This window comes from Thalia democratica, chromosome 2 (assembly GCF_965202585.1).
Source record: "Thalia democratica chromosome 2, ktThaDemo2.hap1.1, whole genome shotgun sequence".
Lineage (NCBI taxonomy): Eukaryota > Metazoa > Chordata > Thaliacea > Salpida > Salpidae > Thalia > Thalia democratica.
Window position 1 is genome coordinate 49,618,793 of NC_139166.1, and position 23,968 is coordinate 49,642,760.

Consider the following 23,968-nt stretch of genomic DNA (forward strand, 5'->3'; position numbering starts at 1 on the left):
TCCTTGGTTTAAATATAAAAGAATATAGACCCTAATTATAAAAGCCTATATCGATTTTTTTTAATTGTTAGGTATAGTTTTCATTAATAATTTAAAAGATTGCAATTGAAGAACTGATTTTTATATTAAACTTAAATTATATGAACTATTCGTAAATACATTTTTTCTTGACATTTGTTTGTAATAGTTTTTTCAAATATATAAATTGCTATATGCTTTTATTTATTATTAAAGATTTTTTGTTTAGAAAACTTTCTTAGATTAAATTGTAAACTTATAAAATCTTAATAATTTTAGTAGACTTTTGTAAAATATCATAAAATCACATCATAAATAAAAAAATCAGTAGCTTAACTTTTACTTCAGAAAAATTAAAATAAGACAAAACGCGGATGAATATTTATAGCACTGCACTCTGCAGTCTTCCAGAAACTAATATGCTTAAAAAAGCTAACTGTTTCTATGCTAATGATTTAATATGCACTTTTTTAAGCTCATTATGAAGTTTAAATTAAACTTAACAAGTTAACAAAGTATTAAAAACTTTCTTACTTTATAATTTTTTCCAATGGAAAACATTTCTTTAATAATGAAATATATAACTTATTTATTTTTAAAACATACACTGTTATATGACTTTATGTTTGGCAAGACTTAAAATAAACTTGTTACAAAAAAAAGTTATTAAAACTAAAACAAATTAAGCTTTAAGAAAATTTGTTTGTTTTACTTAAATTGTAAAAATACAAGCAAAACAAAAAGCATATTAAATTTTTCTAATTTAATAATAAAAAGATGTTTTTCTTAATATTGTTTATGCTGTATTTTATTAGTTATTCAAATAAAAGCAATAAAATAACTTAAATAAAGTTGTTAATATTAAAAGTGTTCAAACTAAGCTTTTATTATTTTGATTAACAATTCTATAAGATAGTTATCTTTTGAGTATCCTTATTTAAAATATTCAAATCTAAATAACCATTAAGAATTCATTATTTTTTAACACAAAGAACATATAGCTAATCTATTAAGTATCCTAAGCTATTTTGTGTTAAGCTATTCTGAAACATCTATTATCATAAACATAAGATATCAAATGAACAAGAATTTTTTAATCATAAACAGTCTTGTCCTGGACAAGACGTTAAAAGGTAACCAAGTGGTGTGCGACACGATAGCCGAAAGGTTCTTCGAGCACTAGGTCTTATGACCAAACATTTTGAGCGTTTTTATTTGTCGTTCAATAAACAATATAAGTTTTAAACTTATGTTTTTTTAAGTTTTTATTGATTTTTAAAGGAAATGAAAAAACTGTTTAAGGCTACGCAAAGCTTAATTTGCTAAAGAAGTTGGTTTTTAATATTTTGACAGTTTTCTCACATTTTTAGTACATAGAGTAATGGTAAAATTTAAGAAAAATTTATTTATTTAAGTATTTTACTTATTTAATTTTTAGCCAAAATTTATACTCTGATCAGGTAACTTTTTATTTTTCAATCTAAAATTATGGCCAAATAAAGAATTTCGACTTAAAAAATATTCTGAAATTAGCTTATTTGTTTATGAAGAAGTTGTTTTCAAAATATTTAATAATAATAAACTTTTCAATTGTTTTTAAAATTCAACATAATTTTCTTAGTTTTCACAAAATGTCTACTAAATTTAAAACGATGGTTTGCAAAAAAAGGTATACTATCAAATTCCACCCGCGTTCAAAATATCCCTGCTTTTTTTTGTTTTTTTTTTATTTATTAATTTTTATATATATTTTTTGCATTTTTTTATTTTAATTATATATTTTTTATTTTCTACTATCACTGTTACCCCTAACCTTTACCCTCGATCGGTAAGCGGTTCTCGAATTTGACTGGGTGGATTTTGATCGGGTGGATTTTGAATGTGTTCTGCAAAAAAGAATGGCTTGTATATATTTTGATCTTTAGATAAAAATATGTTGGTTCTTAAACTGAAAAAACATAACAGTTACCCTTCATCTAAAAACAAAAGTTATAAACTAAACTTAAGTAAAATATGCATTTGGTAAACTATTAGTTTTTTGTTTGTTTTGTACAGAGTTTTTCTCACTTTTTTATTATCTACCATATTTTTTAATCACTATAACGCATGAAATTTAACTTAAGCAACGAAACCTTAAGCAAAATGCATTTGTAACTGTTAGACACTTATTAATCAAAATGCATATTAAATATTTGCAGAGCCTTGCTCACTGAGGGTTCTTAATTTATTAAATGGCATATTTTTTATGCAACATTTAACATGACACACTTATAAAATACAAAACTAACCTTTATGTAAAACTTTATAACGTAAACTTTGTTTAGCCTATAGTAAAAAAAATTTTTAAACTAGATGAATGTTCTTTTATTCACTAAAAACAAAATTTTGTGAAAAAAAATGGATGTTAAGGTTAGTTGAAACGTTGTAAATACAGCTAGTAGTTAAAAGGTATTGGTTAAGATAATCTTAAGTGTTTAGGTCATGTAGTTAACAATGTTTTAGTGATCTATCGGATCCTAACCTCATTGTGAAATCAGGATTCGGTCGGACCCGGACAAAACTACCCGAAAACACGCCTAAAACTTCTTTTTTTTATAAATAGTATAACTTTTTTTTTGCTCTTTATCATAAACTCCAGAGTTTTTAGTTTCATATTTTCTCGTAATATCTTGTGTAGTTTTTAAAGATTTTCTCGTAATATCTAGTGAAACTTTCAAAAATTTTTCCGTAATATCTAGTGTAACCTTTAAAACAACCCTTATATTCGCCAAAAACGTTTTTTTCGCTCTTTATCCTAAATTTAGAACATCTAGTGTAAATTTCATGTTTTCTCGTAATATCTAGTCTAGTGTAACTCTTAAAATTACCATTAAATACTCCTAAAACCTTTTTTTTTTCTTTATCACGAGCTCCAGAATATCTAGTGTAAGTTAAATGTTTTCATGTTTTCTCTTAATATCTAGTGTAAAATTTAAAGATTATCTTGTAATATCTAGTGTGATTTTCAAAATTTTTCCCGTAATATTTAGTGTAAGTTTACAAAACATCTTAAAACCGCATAAGATCTATTGTTTAGCTCTTTATCATGACCTCCAGAATATATACTATAACTTTTAAAACCCTAAAAGATTTCTCTACCGTTTTTGCTGAATAAATAAAACAAATAAAATATATTCAGTAACCTACCGGGTAACATTAGGATTCAGCCGGATCCGGTTAATATTTTTTAAATAAGATCAGGCCGAGTCAGGATAATTTTTTAAAACTAATTTCCGGCCAGATCGAATCTTTTTGGACAAAAAACGCGCTCAAAATGTTTGGTCCTAGGACCTGGTGCACGAAGAACCTTTCGGTTATCGAGTTACCGCTTGGATATATTTTAATGAATCAAATCCAGAAGACATTTTCCGGCCGGATCCGATTCTGAATACTAGGATCGGGTAGACTATTACGTTAAGTACTAAACTATTTTTTTAAATTGTTTTTTACATAAAGCAAAGTACTACTTAAATAAAAAATTTTACTGTTCACTTTCTATAAGTCATGCTAAATACGGTTCGTTCATTTAAGGAAGAAAAATAAGGAATACTAGTCAAGTCTTAAAAAAAGTATACTATTTTTTAGTTTAGAGCACTTAAATTTACTCATTATAGAAAATATAATGAAAGTTTCAGCAGCGAAAAAATAGCAAAAGTAGTACTAAATATAAAAAAAAACTTTTAAAAAATACTAGTACAGTGTTTGCATTACAGTCACCTCTCGCGAATCTACGCACTCGTTTGGTTACGCACTCTAGTTTAGTTATGCATTTTAGAACTCTCAAAAAATATACAAACTTTCAAACTTTAAGTTTTAAGTTTTCTTGAGTATTGAGTTAGTAATATACTTAACTTTTTATATACTATTTTAAATGCTAATATAGGAGGAGGTAGATTTTCAACAAAATTAAGATTTTTGTATTTTTAGTTTGTGAATTTCTAAAAAACCTATTGAACTTTATACTTTTGCTCTTTATTTTATAGGTGTCCTAACCCAACTTTATACCTTTGAATCAAACAAGGTACAACTTTAGATTTACTTAAAATGTTTATGGCATAAAGTTTCATTTCAACTCAATACATCTCTCATTTTTAGATAAGTTCTTTCCCTCCCCAGCTAAAAATAACCTTGTCTTACATATTATTGAATAAAGAACTTTATCTCTAATTCATGCAATATAAGCTTAATCTTAGATGGGCAAGGAACAAAGTAGAAAAAACACTTTGTATACACATAAACAATTTTAATTAAAGTACTTTTCACATATATTTACAACTTGAATAAAAACCATTATTATAAACAAAAAAAGTAGAAAATTTAACAAAATGTATTTAGTCAAATCCATTATAAAAAGACAGTTAATTTAGTAGGTATATTACTTGGGTGGGTGTCACTTTTGCACGAGGACACTTTATCACGGCGACTTTTTTACACGAGCGTAACTTTAGCCCGAGGGGACACTTTTGCACGGCGTCTTTTTTGAACGAAGACACTTTTGCACAGATAGATTTTTTTTTCTACTTTAATTAATTTTTTTTTGCTATCACTACCACTCCTAACCCTTACCCTCGGTCGGTAAATTTTTTATTATATTTTATTTTGTTTTTTATAATTTATTTTTTATATTATTATTATTTTCCTGTGTTTTTTTTGATTAATAATTTTTGTTAGGTATATTCTTTTCTACTATCATTGTTACCATCAACCCTTACCCTCGGTCGGTAACTTTTTTTTTCTGTATTTTTATTAATAATTTTGTTTTTTAACAATTACCATTATTATTAAAAAAATTTTAAAAACTCTGGTGCAAAAATGATCCTTTGTTTAAAAATGACCCTTCGTTTACAATTCCCTTTCGTGCAAAAGTGACGCCGTGCGAAAGTGTCCCCTCGTGCTAAAGTGACACCCGTGCAAAAGTGACTCGTTCCCATACTACCTACTTCTCGTTTAGTTACGTTCTCTCATTTAGTTACGCATTTTTGCTGTGGACACAATGTGCGTAGCTTCGCGAGAGGTGACTGTAGTTTAAAAATAAACAGTTATTAGTTAAAACTAAAAGTTATTATAAAATTTGTATTAAACACCACCTAACCATCTAACAACATCGTAAAAATGATATTTTACCACGGTTTTAATGGAATATAATATATTTTCTAGACTTCAATCAGCAAGTGACCACACAACTACTTAATCATTACGCTTTAAGTTAAAACAAACAAACATTTATTCAGTAACCAGAACTATTTATTTTTAAAACTCTGGCAACGCTAATAGTTGATATGATTTTATTTCATAGCTTATTGTGATAAAATAAAATTTTACTTAAAAGACAAGAACCATCTAGGTAGAATTTTGGTTTGAAAACGAAAAATTAACTATAAAATAGTTGAATAAATGAAACAGGTAAAGGGAAAAAAAAAAAATTAGAATAGGGGTAGGCAGTGCAAAGCCGGCGAGCAAGATCTGGCCCCTAAACAGAAATTATTTTTACTCGTGTGTCACTTTTGCACGGAATTTAAGATTTCAACCTTTACACATATGTTATAACTCCAGGTTAAAAAAATAGGTAAAATTTTTGTATATTTTTATAAGCTTTCTTCGAAAATAAAAGTTTTAAAGTCTTTACTTAAACATGTTGTAAAAAAAAAGTTATACCAAGTATAGTTTCTTAATTTTTATTATGTTATTAGTATGAAGATTTAATCAAAAACTTGTAGATATTAGTTTTTTTAGTCAAAAAACAAAACTTAAAAGTACCTAACTGAGTATTTTAACATATTTAAATGTATTCGTTTAAGATTTTATAAAAAAAAATTTTAAGTAAGTGTTCAGTAAAGTAATATTTAAAATTAGTTTTTATTAAAAGTTTAATTAAATAATTAAGTCATTGTCATAGCTTAATGGTATAAGTGTACTAAATTCAAGTTTTACTGTTATCTAAATTTAAAAATATGAAAACTGTTATAAAAAAGCCTTATTAAAAAAAAATTGTACTGTCCTTAATAATTAAAGTACAACTAGTTTATTGAATAATTTGAATTTAGATGTCACTGGTGAATTTTTATATGTTAAAAAATCTTAGGGCTAACTTAACCAGTTTAATAGTAGCTAAGCAGCTTTCTCATAGAAAGTTGCTATACCAAAAATTTAGGAACTAGAATAACCTCTGCTAAATTCTGATAAAGTATTTTAACTAAGAATATTAAAAATAAGCAAAACTTAATTGGTCTTAACAAATTTGTGCTAACTTTTTTTAAAGTAAAAAAAAATCGTGTAAAATAAAAAAAAGTTGTAAGTCTTGGAAGCTGCAAGGTAGCAAAACTTTTTTTGTAAGATTTTCAAGCCAAAGACTTTATTAGAAAACTAATTTTCACTTTTTTTTTTTCAATAAAAAAATATTGGGTTTAAGTTTTGATCTCATTTATTTTTGAACAAGTGGACTGATATTATTTGTTAATATCTTAGACTAAACATCTAACTATATTCATGGTGAATATCTATTCTATATAACATTCTAAACTCGATAACCGAACGATTTTTTTCTACACCAGGTCCTTGAACAAACTTTTTCAGTGCTTATTTTTTTGTCCTTAAAACAAACTTAAATAAAAAATAAAAACAAAAAGGTCAGATAGTTATGTATGCTTTTAGTAACTTACTCTGAGTTTCCTTTCATTAGAATACGGAAGCTAGAAATAAAACAATACTTAAAAAGTTACAAACAAGTTATAAATTTGAAAAATTTTAATTTAAATAATACTTAATTAAAAAAAATCATTATATAAAAAAATTGTTACTTTTCAATACTCTATAATTAAACTTAAAATTAGTATACTATTATCTAGAATAGGGAAGACCAACATCTTTAGTGGATGAGTCAAATTTATCTAAAAAATTTTTTTGCGAGCAGCGTAATTAGAAAGAAAAAAAACTACACTACAAGATTTAGTAAAAAATATTTAAAAAACTTCAATTAAATTATCATTTAATAAACATTACTTGGTACTACAAACCAAGTTAAGTGCACAACTAAGAATATTATTATAAAAAAAGTTTTTTTTGTGTTACAAAAGTTGTTAGAATTCTATAAAAATAAGTCACGATCTAGAAGTTTCTTCATAATTTTTCAACCCCTATATACAAAGTTATGTAAAAGTACAAGCTACGGGAGCTTGAAACGTAGAACAACTAAAAAGTTATTTAGTAGCAACTATTAGTGTTCTGAGAAACAACTTTTATTACTTTCAAAAAATTTTTTATTTGGTTTATAACCATTTCTAAGTTTAATGCTTTGTATACACCAACGCTAAGACATTCAAATATAATGTTGTAATTAAAGGTAATCTGCCATGTGCATATTAAACTATTTTAGGCTAGGTGCTATATATGGCTATCCCTATTTTATTATATTTTATCTTATAAATAAGTTGTCACAGGATATTTATGTGTTTAAGTGATAGTGGTTTTTGATCGAATTAAAAAATGTGGCATACTTTAATTTATGTAATTTTATAAAGCTAAATAAGCTTATTGTGCTCTAAATCAGCAAAGAGTGGTATATATAATGTTTCTACACATAAAGAAAAGAAAAAATTTAAATTAAGCAGTCATAATCAAGAAATATATCTTGCCATTAGTAAAAAAAACGTTGATACATTAGCTGCTACGTTAATACTTTAAGAAAACTTTATAGACATTATATAGTTTAAAATAAGTTCACATTTTCTTAGACATGACGTTAAACTGTATCCTGATGTATGACTCGATAACCGAAAGGTTTTTTCGTACACCAGTTCCTTGAACCAAATTTGTGTGCGCTTTTTTTTCGTTTAATAAACAATGTATATATACACTCATGACAAAGTTTCGACAAACAAAAACAAGTATTTTTATTATGCTGTACAATTTTATTGTCAGGAGATATAAATTACTGTGCTTCAAACCCCTTTAAATTTTTAAATAGGCTGATTGTCTTTGAAAACAAGTAAATTAATTTCACAGAGATTTTTAGAGATTATAAGCTTTTAAATTTAAAGTTATTTGTTTAAGTAAACTGATAGTATTGAAAGTTTATGTTGGCTAAATAACTAATTAAGCTTGTCATTTAAGGTAACTAATTCTATATATTTATTCTTTCAAAAATTTATTTTACAAACTAAGTTTCGGTCAAAGACCTCTTCAGTGCTTAAATAAATCTTATTCAAATAGAATCTATTTGAATAAGATTTATTTAAGCACTGAAGAGGTCTTTGACCGAAACTTAGTTTGTAAAATAAATTTTTGAAAGAATAAATATATTACTTCTCCTCCAGCAGTTGAGATCTCTCTATTTGTTTTCTTAAAACCAAAACATATTATATGTAACTAATTCTATTGGAGTTTTTCATAAAGAAACACCAGTTTTTGGGGAAGTTTATTAACTTGTTTTAAATTTTTTTGTAAACTTTTTTGTATTTTTTTTGTTTTTTAATAAACTTTAAGTATTAAACTTAATTTTGTTATCTTTTTTAAAACTGTCTTGAAACAGAGTTATTAATTTGTCTCGCATCAAGTTATAACACAATAACAATAAATTAAAACTCCAGTTTAATCTTTTTTTCTATATCATAGTTTAAATTAATTGTTTTAACATATTTCTTTATATCTTTATTTAGTAGAAATTGTTGTCTTTGCAACTGAAGTTTTAGCTGTATTTTACCAGCAGGTCGTATGTTTTCCACCCTTATTTCACAACAAAGTTGGTTTAACTGAAAGTTAACAAACCAGAAATTGCTTATCTAACTTCTATTAATTATTAACCAGAACATAACAACTGGCTTTGGAACGGGTAACGTACAGCCCATTTGCTGGACCTAGCCCGTCAAGCAGAAACCTCTGGCGTGAGACGTAGTTTTTATCTTAAAAACAAACTTGTCTAAACAATCAACTATGAGCTTTTCTTTTCAATAAATGCACGATTAATTTGATTTTTTGTATGTGGTAGTAGTTAAAATTCAATACTTAAATATAGTTTTAAGTTAAAATTTAAAAAAAAGTAAAATCCCCAAAATCACGCGGCCCACCAGAATTTATTTCCTAATATGTCCGGCCCGCAAAATATTTTTGCTGTAAATCTGACCCATGGACTTAAACATTTTCCTACAAATTATTATAGGTTTCAAATGAATAAAAAAAGCTAAGAGGTCAAGTTCAACATCTAAATAAAAATTCTATTTTAACTGGATCCGGGTTTGGCCGGATCTTGATTTGAAAAGCAGGTCCGGATACGGATCAGTAAAATAAACCGTTTAGTGTTAGAATGAGAAATACTATAATAAAGTAATGTAGTTATAAAACCATTGCAATAATCAACAACATAGTTATGTTTTAAAGGATGTTCTACCGCATATAAAAAGTTTAGTATAAAATTATAGACATAAAACATAAATTTGTAAAAATGTATCTTTTTATAAACACTTTAAAGTATGTTTATTTTAAACAATATGTACTTACTACTAAGGTTCAACGTAACTAATTATAGTAATTATGATATAAAAAATAAAAAGTTTTTATTGATTCACATTCTGGTTTTCAATGTTTTTAAACTGAACTTTAAAAAATTTTCGCTATAAATTTTTTCTATTATATAGTTAAATCTAAATTAGTTTTCAAGACATTATTTCAGTATTTGAAATATGGTTTTACTTTGTTTAACAATAGTTATATTTGATTCAAATTTTATATAGTTAATTCTTATTTTAAATACTAACGTCTCTAAAATTTATTTTGAAGTGTGTGCAAAAAATCACTCAAAAAATAGTTTGATTGAAAAACATTTGAAGAAAAAGTAACTTTATACAAACGTTTTATATTTTAAAAGATGTATACGTAACTTTTAGAGTGATTATTTTTAAAATGTTCTAATCTAACACGATAACTAACTAGGAGTAACACTTCAAAATGCTTGAGTATACTAAAATTCACACTCGATAATTGTAATGAAAAAATAAAAGACTTAGAAAAATAAGACAACTATTGAATATTCGGGTTTGGAAAATGATCGTTTTTTTTATGAAAACTGGATAACAAACATACAAAAACTTTCATGACCCATTTATAGTAATTAAAAACTTATGATCGTTAATTAAAGTTAAGTTATTGTAAATACACAGTTATTCGTATTATATGTAGCTTTTACACGATTGGATTATACAGGTCTAATCATCACACTCCGATCATTTTGCAGCTCCATATCTCTGCTGTGTTTTTGTACATGTTTACTTGGCATTCATACCCATTGTTCTCCCAATTACTTTCACGAACGAGACGTTGAGGATTTACTATTACCTAAAAATAATAAAATATACTTAAATACAAGTAATTTTTGAACATTAGTTTACCAAAACTAGCTATTGAAATTAATTTTTAAAACTTAAAATAATCTGAAATAATGTTAAGTAAGAGTCTTTAAATATATTTAAACAAATCTTTATTCAAAAACTATTAAACATTATTTTTTGATAGTTTCAAATAAATTTGACAATTTTGTATGCAAAACATTATGTAATACCGGTATAAAACAAAGAGTTTATATTTTTACTGTCTATATAGAACATATATCGGTTTATATAGTATATTTGTTTTGACTAAACGAGTAAAATGTGCTTTACAGTTTTTCAGCTTTTAGGACCTATTAAATATAATTTTTTTTAAATATGAGTATTATAATTTTTTCACTTGTAATATGTATTCTCCATATGGTATACCAGTAACATCAATCCATTGGCAGTCTAGACCTGCTTTGTATATATCCATACAACCAGGCGTGATTCCTTGGTGTCCCACTTTACAGTCGAACCTTAAATATGGAAGATTTAGAAAAATATAGACATGTTTAAAAAAATTGTTATCTGTTGAGCTTTTCTAGTATTATCTATGTATTAATACAACCCAATAGATATAAGCTTATTTTTAGAAGAAAATAAAGGTTTAAATCAAAAGCAAGCGTCTAACTTTTTTCTAGCACCACCAGTACATTCGCTGTCCTCTAAACAGAACGACGCTTTGTGACCTTCAGCAACTTTGTTTCTGTTTGTATCCAGAAGGTCGTAGTGAGTAAAAACTGCCATGCTATGGTTATGGCTGTAATTTTTTGTAGTTTAGAGTAAATGTTAAAAACTGTTTATTAGTCTATAAAATCGAAAAACACAAAAAATAACAATAACAAAAGTTTGAATACATACTACGAATTTAATAGTATTACAAAAAACATATTATTAATGTAATTTTCTAAGATCCAAAACTTGTTTTTACAATTTTATTTTTACAACTGTAGTAAACGTTTGTAACTTTTTCACTTTAAGTTTTTGTTTAGATAAAAAAGTTTATTTTGTTTAGCTATTACTATAAAAAACGCGCTCGTAAAATATAATTTAAAAATTTGGTCGCGTATTAAAGCTAGTAAAATTTACAAAACTGTTTTTATTACTTTGACTTGCTTACTTGTGACAATCGTGCCAAATCCAGTCTTCTTTGGCCATAGAAGGATAGAAATCGGCTTCTCCGATGTTATGAACTGTTGTTTCAAATCTCAGAAGTCTCCTTGAAAATTAATTGTTTTGTTTTTAAATCAAGACTAAAATATAAATTTAAAAAGTTTGTTATAGTTTGAATCTATCTTAGTGTAAGTTATAGTTTCTTATATTGTAAATTAACAAAATAACAAAATATTGTTTTCAGGCTTAACAATTTAGTTGTAAGTTTTTTGTTTTAAACTAAGTTTAAAATTGTAGAACTGATGGTGTAAGAGTATTTCAAATGATTAAAAGAGATATTAAAGCTTTAAAACTTTAGTAAGATCTGCTTCAGTAAAGTTAAAGTTAAATGTGGGTAATTAACTATGCGAAAATAAGTATATTCGAAGTAGTTTTGAATATTATTAGAAACTTACATTAAAAAATGTTACAATTACTAAAATTCAAGAGAGAAAAAGTAAATTTTGTTAATTAAATGATGATAACCTTTACTACTACAGCTCTTCATTGTGGTGATTATTTGCGTTTACAGAGACAGTAATTAAAAATTAAAAAATTAAAACACAATTAAAATCAAAAGAAGCTAGCTACATACCGCATTGACGAGTATGGGGCGCTGTTTGCTGAAGAAGAAAGACAACCTTCACCTCTGGCGCACAATAGCGACTCAACCGATTTTTTGTCGAGGAAAAAGTGACTGATTAACCTTCGTTTGTCAAGCTTGAGGTCTGGAAGCTTTTCTACAAAGTGTCTGTACTAGTATCATGTCAATCATAATAGTTTAGGTTTAAGACTTATTGTATTGTATGTTACGTGTTCTATAAGTAAGTTCATCTGCTGTATGATACAAACTAGTAACTTACTTAAAATTGACTGCTGTTTGGATTATCAAAACTTATTTTATATATAGTTTTTGCTTATCCTAAAAGTGTTTTGTAGCAAACTTAAGCAAATTTGATTATAATATAACTTAGTAAACAAGTTCACGCTACAAAGAAATTACCTTAAAATATTTTTGATCTTGTAATTTTATAGTACTTATGGTCTACAAAATATTAAGAGACAATCTATCAAAACTTTACTTTAATTTAATCAAAATTGAACGTATCAAAAATGTAATTTATAGTAAACCAAGCTGTGTAGAGCTAGAATAGGGGTGGGCAACGTACGGCCCGCGGGCCGGATCCGGCCCCCGGAGTCAAAATGACCGGCCCCCAAACCTTTTTTAAATTTAAATGGAATCCGGCCCGCGGACGAAATCTATCCGGCCCGCGAGTGGATGATCCGGCCCGCTAAGCATTTTAAAAATTTATATAAAATCCTACAAGCCCATGTAAACATTACAAAATTTGTACAAAACCTTTTTTATATTATTTTCACAAAATAAACTATAAGACTTTAACCTGAAAACGTTTTTAAAAGTGGCTTTTTTTTTGTAGTAATAAAAACACTCTTTTGTTATAGTACCTGATTCTGTTTTAAGTCAGTTGAATTAATTCTTCCTGAAATTATCTAAAAAAATTGTTTGCTGAACTAACTTTGATGATTCTACCTACCATAACAATTTTCATGAAAATGACATGTAAAAATTTGTTGTATTTCTCAGATGTCTAGTGAGTTGTTCTTATAATGTTAAGAAAAGTAGTTTTTAATAACATTGACACCTACTTAAAGTAAAATTGCTCAACTCTACATCTTAATAGAACATTCCAAGTTGAGACTAAAATTTGCACTCTTTTCTGCTTTTGATATTTTAATTAAGGAATTTTTGATTACTTAAATGGTTAAGTTTAACTATGACCAACTGATGAAAATATTTCAAAACAATATCTTTTTAACCTTAATTATGATTTGTTTAGGAATTTTTTTAGGTATGTTTGTAATACCAGTTTACAATCTAACAAACTTTTAAATGAATTTTTATTAGGTTTTTAAATTAAAAGATAGTAGTTTAATTTTGTAATGTTAGTTAACTTCTGAACAATTTTATTAATGCAGCCTCGAGCCAAGGATTACCAAAATTAGATAGTTTCGGATAGTTAAATTTTTTTAATATTTAGTTTGAAATCTTAGGCTCGAGTGACTTTTAATAATTAAATTACTGGTTTTATAAAACTAACTAGTATTAATTCGGTTTAGAGTTGTGTTAAATGTAGAATTATGAGTACTTACTAATAATTAACTTAAAATTTTATACTTGAGAACCTTGGTAATTAATAAATTGACTTAAAATTTTAAAATACCAGATTAATTAGCATCCAGCCGGATCCAAGTCTTTTAAAATTAGTTCTTTTGAATAGAATCTATTCGGATACAAAACCTTGTCTAAAATTAGTATTTAGCCGGATCCGGATAACATTTTTGAATAAAGATCCGGATCTAAAATAAGGATCCAACTGAATTCGGTAGATCACTTACTCGAAATGCTCCGGCCCGCTAAGGAATGATTTTTTTTGGATCCGGCCCTTCAATTATTTACGTTGCCCACCCCTAAGCTAGAATAAACTCACTAAAACTTACTATTAAAAACTGAATAAAAAAATTAATTAGTGGTTTTATTTTTTCATGAGAAAAAGTTTATAATCGTACTTTTTTGGTTCTATAAAATTAGTCTTTTTTAGAATGATATCAAATGAAATTAAAAGTCTTGAGTACTATTTTCGAAATTAAAAAACAACGTTATAAAATTGTTAAAATCAAAACTAGCGTTTATAGTAATACTCTGATCAAGATACATATATCATTACTATGTATTGTAAACTTTAGAACTTAATAAACTAAACTTTAAAGTTTTAAGCTGTATTTAAGATAAGTTTAAATTAAGGTTTGTTAAGAAAGCTAGCAGAAAAAAAACAGTTGAATGATTTTGTTAAACATACATAATACTTATTTTTTAATGTATTTTCTTATAAAACTAACCTAATAACTTTTATGATACTAATAATGATGAATGGCTATCTATGTTTTTACTGATGTAGTTTTGTTTTTCAAGGGTTATGTTTATTTTAAGGAAAACTTTTGAAAATATTAACTGTATTACTTTTGAATACCAAAAATAAAAAAATGTATAAAGTTATACACTTTTTTTTTTTTAATTTAGTATAAATTTAGTATTTCTAACACAACGTAAACTAAAAAAAAATTATAGAACATTTCTAAATTAGTTATATTTTAACTTGTTAGTGTAATGTAAAAATAAAACTATATTGCTGTAATCTTATAGTATGTTGTTTTAGTTAAATCAATTAGTTTTCAAATTATAGTAATTATATATTTTTCGTTAATTCTTATTCGATGGTAATAACACGAAAATAATAAAGAATTTTTATTAAACTTTGTGATAAAATACCAAAAAGGTTATATTTCATAAGCACCAAAAAGTTTCAACTTGATCGTTTTGAAAGATTAACGGCTTGAAAAAAGAAAACATAGTTTTAATAAGATATTTATAATCTTAGAGTCTTTTATTTTTTATTAAGAAATGTTAATTTACATAATCTTTTACTTATAAATGTTTCAATGTTTTTAAGAAATTTCTAGAAAATTTGAGAAAAAATGTTAGCTCCTATCATGCGGAAAAATAACGTTCTGGATGAATAAAGATCACACGTGGTTTTGTGTCTACTAAAAGAAACATATTCTAGACTTGTCTAGCAACAAATCAGTCTGTCGGACTGAAGATTTTTTTTTATAAAAACTGTTTACACTTATTGTTTTTAACAAAAGCATCTCAAATTGCAAAAAATCAAACAGTTTTAAGGTTTATATTTAGAAAAAGGTATGATAAAGTTAGAAAATGTAGTTAAAAAGAGTACGTGGAAAAAAAATTGTAAAAATAAAAAGTTTATTTAAACTATAAAAGCTGCTTTTTTCACTTAACTACAACTTATGATTAGTGTTACAGAAGTTGATTAAAATGTTATTTGCAGTAACTATTTTTGAGACAGTTAACCTTCTCTCATGTACAACCTAATTGCAAATCAAAATCAACAAAAACAGCCCTTTTAATCAAAACAATTAAATTTAAAAAGTTTTTGCTTATTTTCTGTTCTTCTTTTTCAACCTTCGCATTTGCTTAATGCTTTTCTTGTTTCTAGCCAGACCGCTTTGCTTTGCTTTTCTTTTCGATGCGCCTTTTCGGTGTCTTGCTGACCGACGTCCTATAAATTATTCTTTATTTTGAAAATTTAGGTAAATTATTAAAAGTTCTGTTAAAAATCGTTTATACCTTGAAAATTAGTACCAGTTTTTTTTTTCTTTAATTTAACAAAAATGAAAAAGTAAACTTTCTAACGGATTAAAACTTAAATGCATTGCAAGCGGCCTGACTAAAAACTCTTAATAGACTATCTTTATATACACTTCTACATTTAAGACTACATCAAACATGATGAATTTTATGAATTTAAAAAGACATCACAGTGTTCCGAAAAGCACAAACTAAAAAAACCATTAGTTTTCCTTCAAATCGAAAAAATTTAACTGTGTTAAAGATAAAACCTACAACAGCTTAAAAGAATAAAAGAAGGGGCTAAGCAGTTAAAGAAATGCTTTTACAAACTTATACGTAGCAAACTAACCCTGAGATGGTTGGTTAACAGCTGGTTGTTGCGATTCTTGTGGTACTACTTCTCCTCCTGGATATTGATTTTGTACTGGTTCTGTTATTCAAACGCAATGTTTAAAAAAATATATTTGTATATAATTTTTTTTCTTTCTTAAGATCAGGATTTGTTTTTCTTCTATGGAACTTAAACTATGCGTGTTATATTTTTACGTTAAGTTTATAGCAAATAAAACGAACGTATTTAGTATTTTCAATACCTTTATAAAAACATAACATAAACATACTGCTACAGTTTAAATTAACAATTCATAATCATAAAATACTAATTTTTGAAAAGTTTAATTGAGAAAGTTCTTTAACCCCTGGTATTGGTTTAAAAATATAAAATAAGATTTTTTTTTACTTAAACATTTTTGTACAGTCTATATTTCTAACTTAAGAGAAGTAAAAAAAAAAACACTAAATTTTTAAAACTGTTTCATAACTAGCCTTGAGGTGGGGGATATGAGTTGTCATCGGAATAAGCATCACCTCCTACAGGTTGCCATTCATCAGCACTGTTATCCTGGAATATATTAATTCTTTGATATATGAACTCATAATGTTTTCATTTTAGTAAGAAGCAAAAAGTTGATAGAATTTAGCTATAAAACTTAAACATGTTTACTTGAAATATAACTAAAGTATTCGATAAAAAAAAGTTTAAAAACTAGTTAGTAAAACTTCTATTAAAGTCATTGAATAATAGAGGCCTAACTAGATAGATATTTATAATGACTTGACTATAGTTTACGAAGGCTAGATAATAAACAAACAAAAAATGATTATATTTAAATTGTAAAAAGAAAAAAAAGCTATCATATACTACAAGTACTTATTTTGTCATATTTGATAAAAAATGTTTTTAGTGGTTTTGCCTTAAAAACTTATTTCACAGTCTTTGTACGTTGTTCTTAATTTGCATTTTAATCTTTACTGTTTTAAAATTTGTGAAAAAAGCTCATTATTACAGTTTGCTACTTTTAAGAACAAACTATTTGAAATATTTCAAGCTTTTTACAAAGGTTAAAAAATAAGACTTTTTACGACTACTTTGAAAATCGACAGTTAAAATTTTATAAGTAGTCGGTAAAAGGTCATTTGGTTGTATTAAAGAAAACTCGATCAAGTAAAAATTAATTTATAGTTATTTCAAAAGCTCTATTTTATAATTATCAAATAGTTTTGGTATTTAGTTTTAACATTGTTTTCATTTAATAATTTCTAAACAATATAGTTTTGTAATGATGTTTTAGTTCGAAGATAATAGTTAACTGGGTAATTTGCTTTGATTAAAAGAATATTTTTATTTTGTTCTAAATATACAAAGTTTCTAGCTTAAATTGAAAAATTGCAAAAGTTTAATGCGGCAAACCTAAAAAAAAAACAACTAGTGATTGTTTTAAAGAAACTATTTTATAAGTATTATTCCTGTGTAGTTCTTTATATAGATTTTTCAATATGCTTGCTTGTTATTATTTTTGAACGAAGCGTTTGCTTTTGATTATTCTTAAATAACATAAAGTCCTAGTTTTGCTGAAAGTTGTTATCTGAACAAAGCCATTAAACAAAATAATTAAAAATAAATATATATGTCATCAGAAATATTACACAAAGTCACTAATTGATAGATATTTATAATTTTAAAACTAACGTTTACATCATTGCCTGGGTTAGGGTTAAATGGCAGCACATATGGATTGGAATTTCCGCTTGCTCCAGAGCTGATAAACGCATTTATTATTAAAGTCTTGTTCTTACATTAAATATTCAACATTGAAAGTATTTGTTAATTAAAAAAAAGTATTCAACACGAACATTTAACTAATGATTTTACGTAGCTCCTTTAAATTAACAAAACTTATTTTTATTAACTAAATATCAATACTTATTTAGAAATAAATAAAAAGTTGGTAAGTTGTACACCAAAAGTAATCAACCTTTTACAGTTATTTATAGTAGTTGACAATTAATACATAATTAAAAAGCTCTTTTGGAAGAAGTTTCGTTAAAGTTTGCAAAAATTTTTCAAAACGTATTTTTTGCTTTAATAGTTTGTGATATCATTAAGTTAGTTAAAAACTTTATATACTAATAATTACATTTTTCCTAAGTTCAGTTATATACAGTTTGATATAACTTCAACTTTCGTATATGTTTAAGTTAATAGCTATTCTAATTTACTCAATCAAAACAACTAGTTAATTAGAAAAAAAACCTTGAAGAGTTTGAAACATCCCCCTCTGACGGATTATATATCGGCAACGTGTAGCTGTACGGTGAACTATTATCCGTTTCCCCGGCACCTTGGTTCTCGTAGTAACCGCCCCATCCGTTCGAGCTGCCCACACCACCAGTACCTGTGTCACCCCAGTTGCTCGTTTCTCCATTGCTCGGGCTGCCACCCTGACTTCCGTAGCCGTAGCTTTCGCCCGAAGAGGGGTTCGATGGTGCGCTCTGGCCTCCGTTGTAGGGGTATATGGGCGGCGGAACGCTGTCTCCAGTGTTACTTTCGCCGTATCCTCCATATATATTCTGCTCGCTACTTGCCTGACCCCCGTAAGCACCATCACCGTTTGAACTGTCCGATCCGGGGACGGGGTAAGCGGGGAACGAATAAATCGATTCGCTCGAATCAGCGCCCGGCAATGCCGATCCAGAGTTTGAAAGGTAGGGATTGTTAGAAGCGTCGTCTGGCGAGGAAACGTAGTTGTTGTTCAAGTAAGGGTTGGACAAGGTGTCTTGGTTTCCGTAATTGTACAATGATGACGGGCTCGCCGGCTCTTCTTCGCTACCTTGATTAGTGCTTCCGTAAGGATCTGTGTAACCGTAATTGTTAGGAGAAGATGACCCTGTTGCGTCACTGGAACCGGCGGGGCCTGGTAAATAGTAGGAGTTGTAAGTGTTGCCAGAATTGCTTGAACCAGATTCAACCCCAACATTTGCGTATGGGTTCGGTGCTCCGGTTTCAGTTTCCGCTGAAGGTATTGATGGCGAAGAGTCTCCGAAACCCTGCGATGATCCATAAGGATAAGAATCTGCTCCGCCGTAGTCAGATGATTCTGAGTTTCCAAACTGCCCGTAAGATCCTCCTGACGTGTCTCCGTAGTTCGGTGTGAACTGAGACCCACCCGTGCTACCTCCGAAACTTGATCCTTGAGAATTTCCCAACGGGTAAGCACCAGCTGAGCTCGAAGAGTCACCATAGTCTGCAGGTTGTGAGTAAACACCCGCGCCACTCGTGTCGCCATAAGAACCGCCGGCGTTGCTTCCGCCACTCGGTCCATTTACTGAGCCCTGAGATCCACTTGAACCGTAAGGATAAGAACCAGACAAACCAGAATTTTGCGAACCGCCGTAAGAGTTGCTTCCTCCGTATGAGTTGCTTGTTCCATAAGGATTGGATCCTGTGCTGCCAGAAGACCCGTAGCTTGTATCTGAATTACCACCATACGAATTATTTGTACCGTAAGGATTTGAACCTGTGCTACCAGAAGATCCATAGCCCGTATCTGAAGCACCGTTGTAAGGCGATGAAGCACCTGCTGAGTTTCCAGCACCGCCGTATGAAGGGTAAATATTTCCGTTGGAAGTTCCTCCAAAACTGTTTTCATTACCCGCTATTGGTGAAGAATTGGAAGAGTCATAAGGGTAAGATGAAGCTCCACTTTGGCCAACGTTTGATTGACTGTTTGTTGCTTGACTGTTATACGAATTGTAAGGATCAGAACTGCTACCTCCGCTGTATGCGGAGTTGTTATCTCCGTAGGAGCTACTCCCGCTATACGGATACCCTCCACTGCTTGCTGAACCTCCACCGTAGCTGTTAGAAGATCCCGAGGTTTGGCCGTACGGGTATGAACTACTGCTGGAAGAACCCCCTCCGTAAGAGGGTGCTGGTTGGTAACCACCACTGTTGGTAGAGCTACCACCATATCCACTACTTCCGCTGTTAGACTGGCCTCCGTAAGGATTACTGCTTTGAGACGAACCTCCGCTACCATACGGGTCGTACGGATTGCTACCTCCTACAGAGCTACCTGAATTAGACCCTCCTGACCCAGCTCCGTATTGGTTACCACTGTAAGCACCAGTATCACTCCCACCATACGGATAACCACCTGATGAGCTTCCGCCACCGTAAGAATTAGTGTTTGCCGTGTTGCCGTAGGGAGTTTGTGCGCTTGAACTACCGTATGGTGAGCCTCCATATCCTCCAGAACTTCCGTAAGGTGAACTACCTCCAGAACTTCCGTAAGGTGAACTGCCTCCAGAACTTCCGTAAAGCGAACTACCTCCAGAACTTCCGTAAGGTGAACTGCCTCCAGAACTGCCATAAGGTGAACTGCCTCCAGAACTGCCGTACCCTCCGTATCCTTGACTCGCTGTTGGTTGCCCTCCATAACTGCCTCCGTTTGAACCGTAGGAGTTGCTCATGTAAGGGTTGACGGAGCTTGTTGGACCCCCACCGTACTGAGAACCATAGCCACCGCCGTAAGGAGATCCACCTCCGTATTGGTTCATCCCGTGCATACCACCGCTCATGTACGGGTTATTAGAGATGGAAGCTCCGCCGTAAGGACTGCCATACCCACCAGAAGGCGACCCGTATCCTCCATTTCCCCCTCCGTAGTTGTAACCGCCTCCGTGCATACCAGAAACGTACAGGTTACCGTAACCACCTGCCCCGTATCCGCCTGCGCCGTAGCCCTGAGTCGGCGACTGGTACCCTCCTGCGCCGTAACCCCCATATCCCCCACCGTAACCACTACCTATCGGTTGGTAAGCGTTCGAACCTCCGGTCGTTATAGACCCAAGTCCGTAGCGGCCCGACGTGGGCGAGCTGTACCCGCCGCCGTAGCCTCCACCGTAACCGCTGTTGCCGTATCCTCCTCCGTACGAAGGTCCGCTCGGAGAAGACGACGGGTACTGGTATAAGCCGCCGTTGACACCCATGCCTCCTCCGCTGTAAGCGTTGTATCCGGGGTCGTTAGTGTAGCTCACTTGGTCGTCGTTGGGGTTGTACCTGGTTGAGGAGCTTCCGATTCTGATGTCTTGACCCGTTGAACCGCTGCTGTAGCTGTTGCTTCCACCTAAAAAAAATTGATGAAGTTTGTTAAATGGTTATTTTAATCTGATTTTTTATATGGTTGTTTACTTTTTTACTTTTCAACTCAAGGAAGAGCAACATTAACTAAGAAACTCTACTGATAATTTAGCAGTACATAACTTACGAATTGGAGAGTAAGCTGGCTGGTAAGGAGTTTGGTTTGAGCCGGACGTGCTTCCCGAAGAAGACCCGGAGTAAGGGTACGATCCCGACGTACCTCCGTAAGGCGACCCACCGTACTGAGACGAGCCTCCGTAACCTCCGGAACTTCCGTAAGGTGAGCTGCCCCCAGAACTTCCGTAACCTCCAGAGCTTCCGTAGGAAAGATAGTCGCTCGAAGAATCTGTTGACGAAGACTCGACGCTTGCCCTTCCCGGAGCGTCTTCCGTGGACGGATCGGAAAGCGAGGTGTACCTTATCTGCTCGGGAAAGGAATAATCAGCCGACTCCATGCTGAGCCCGACGTTGCTGTTGCTTCCGCCGCTGTTTCCACTATTACTAGAGTCGTAGCTGCCGAAGGTGTCCGAGTAGCCTCCCGAGTTGTAGCCGCCCGAGTCCGTCGGAATACCGTAGCCGTGATCGTTGTACGAACCCGGGGTTTCGTAGTAGGACGCGCTAGGGGTGTCGGAGGGGACGTCTGGTGACTGCCGCTTGGAGTGGTGGCGCCTCCGGTGGTGCTCCTTTATTCTTTGTAGGATCGGCTTTTGGAATTTTTCGAGAACGGCCCGTTTTTTGGTTGCTCTCGATTGCACATCTTTGGTCAGCAAGTTTAGAAATATTGACAATATAATTATTGATAATATTTTCTTTCCCATTTCGATGTGGTTTGTTTATTGTTTACACCGAACTGTTTTAATGCATTTTTAAATGAGTAGCGAATAAAATTATCATATTATATTTTATTACATGACATAGACAGTTTATGCCACTTAGAATTTTTGTGTTTTATTAAATATTTATGCAAAAACAAATCATTTTATAAAATGTTAAACTTTAATAAGGATTCCTTGTCTAAACGGATCCTTGTTGTAAATAGCTAACAATAAAACCATGCATATATTAAACAAACTTTCTTTATTCGGTCTAATTTTTTTATAAAATAAAAGAAGTTCATTAAGAATGTTGAGTTTATTTCAAGATAGAAAGTATGTATAACACGCCACGGTGTTTTATAAACTTAAAAGCTGTAAAGCTTTTATTAACGGAATTTTTGGTCTACTGTAAATATGTTTACTGACATATTTGTATGATTCATTATTTTTAATGAAATATAAATCAAGACGATTTAGATGAACTTGTATTTTTAAATATAGTAACAAAAAACTAGTTCAACTAAACAGTAACTAAAACTGTTTTATGAAATAAAACACAACTGAAAAACAAACTAGATAACTTTTTCTAGCTGTACAAAGTTGTTCAAACCCTAAAGCTTATGTATTTATACAAAAAAATTCACTGTTGCTTTGCGTAATGAATCTGAATTGCAAATGTTTACGCGAAACGAACAACAACTCAATTTATCCGTGCCTTCGACGCGGGTGATTGAGTTTGGGGCTGTAATGCAAGTCATGTATGAAATCACGAAATATGTTCTGCGCACCATACCCTTGTATTCAATTTGGATCCTTTCCAAAATTACTTTTCAATGATTTGTTACCTAGTTTTAATATGTGTTTTTTTTTTGTTTTCAAGAAGCTGCATATTGTTCTGCTTTATGTAACACTTGATAGAGTTAGATGCAAAATAAAAACAAGTTAACAAAAACAATAAATTAAAAGGTACTTTGAATAATTAAAGTAACGTGTAAATTACGAATGTATAAAAAATATCAGACTAAAATAACTCTTTAGTTGGTATAGTTTTAGTTTAAAAGCTCTGTATTATATGAATCAAAACTTTAGCTTTATTCAAAACATTGACTAGTTTAAACATAAATACGTTCGCAAAAATTAATTTTCGAGGAAGTCAATCTTTTTCTGAGTACTAAGTTTTAAACTTTATACACGGATATTTATTTTGAAAAACAAGACAACGGATTTTATGTAACAAATTTCATGAAATTTTTGTTGCTGTTTTTAAAAGTAATTAGATTAACAAAAGTTTGAAGCATATAAAGGTCTTTCAAGTTTATAAAATGTAATAAGTGTTTATTTAAGTTACTTTTAAAAACAAAATTATTTTTGATAAGTTGATTTGTTAATTACATAAGCATAAGCGAGTAATTTTTAAAGTACTAACATAGATCAATTCTGATGTAAATTTTAATGTCTTCTATACTTTTTTCACGATCAGGAATACTTAAAAAAAACATTAAATGAAATACGATCATGTTTATCAAATTTATAGCAAATCAAATAAATGTTGTTTTTAGTTAAAACGGTAAAAATTTATTTCTAATTAGTAGATAACTTATTGTAATATAATGAATATTTAGATTAAAAAATTTCATTCTGAAGCTTATTGAAACAATTAAAAGTACATTTCCCATAATAAAATATAAAAATGACTAAAACAATAATAAAGCATGTACTTTTCGGAACAGTACATATAATGAACTTAATAGTTTTATAATAAAATATTTTTTAATAGTTTAGCCATGTAAGAAAATAGATAGGTCATTAATATACTTAGACTATACATTTTGATAATTTTTGTTAATTTTAAACTTGCGTAAAAAAAACT

At 29.8% G+C, this 23,968-nt stretch overlaps 1 protein-coding gene across 2 annotated transcripts; it reads right to left on the bottom strand.

Moving 5' to 3' along the window:
• Positions 1 to 9,795: 9,795 nt before the first annotated feature.
• On the bottom strand, positions 9,796 to 22,129 carry LOC145829815 (uncharacterized). 2 transcript variants are annotated; one of them, XM_082937683.1, is made up of 10 exons: positions 21,411 to 22,129; positions 18,395 to 21,269; positions 17,831 to 17,900; positions 16,627 to 16,702; positions 16,151 to 16,231; positions 12,166 to 12,310; positions 11,539 to 11,637; positions 11,050 to 11,178; positions 10,774 to 10,894; positions 9,796 to 10,383 (listed from the first exon to the last, which is right to left on the bottom strand). In XM_082937683.1, the coding sequence occupies exons 1-10, from the start codon at positions 22,099 to 22,101 to the stop codon at positions 10,261 to 10,263; spliced, it is 4,410 nt and encodes a 1,469-aa protein (XP_082793809.1). In that variant the 5' UTR covers positions 22,102 to 22,129; the 3' UTR covers positions 9,796 to 10,260. The 2 variants fall into 2 exon arrangements, with proteins under 2 accessions (XP_082793809.1, XP_082793810.1); XM_082937684.1 differs by lacking the exons at positions 9,796 to 10,383; positions 10,774 to 10,894; positions 11,050 to 11,178; positions 11,539 to 11,637; positions 12,166 to 12,310 and adding an exon at positions 15,316 to 15,730.
• Between the last annotated feature and the right edge of the window lie 1,839 nt (positions 22,130 to 23,968).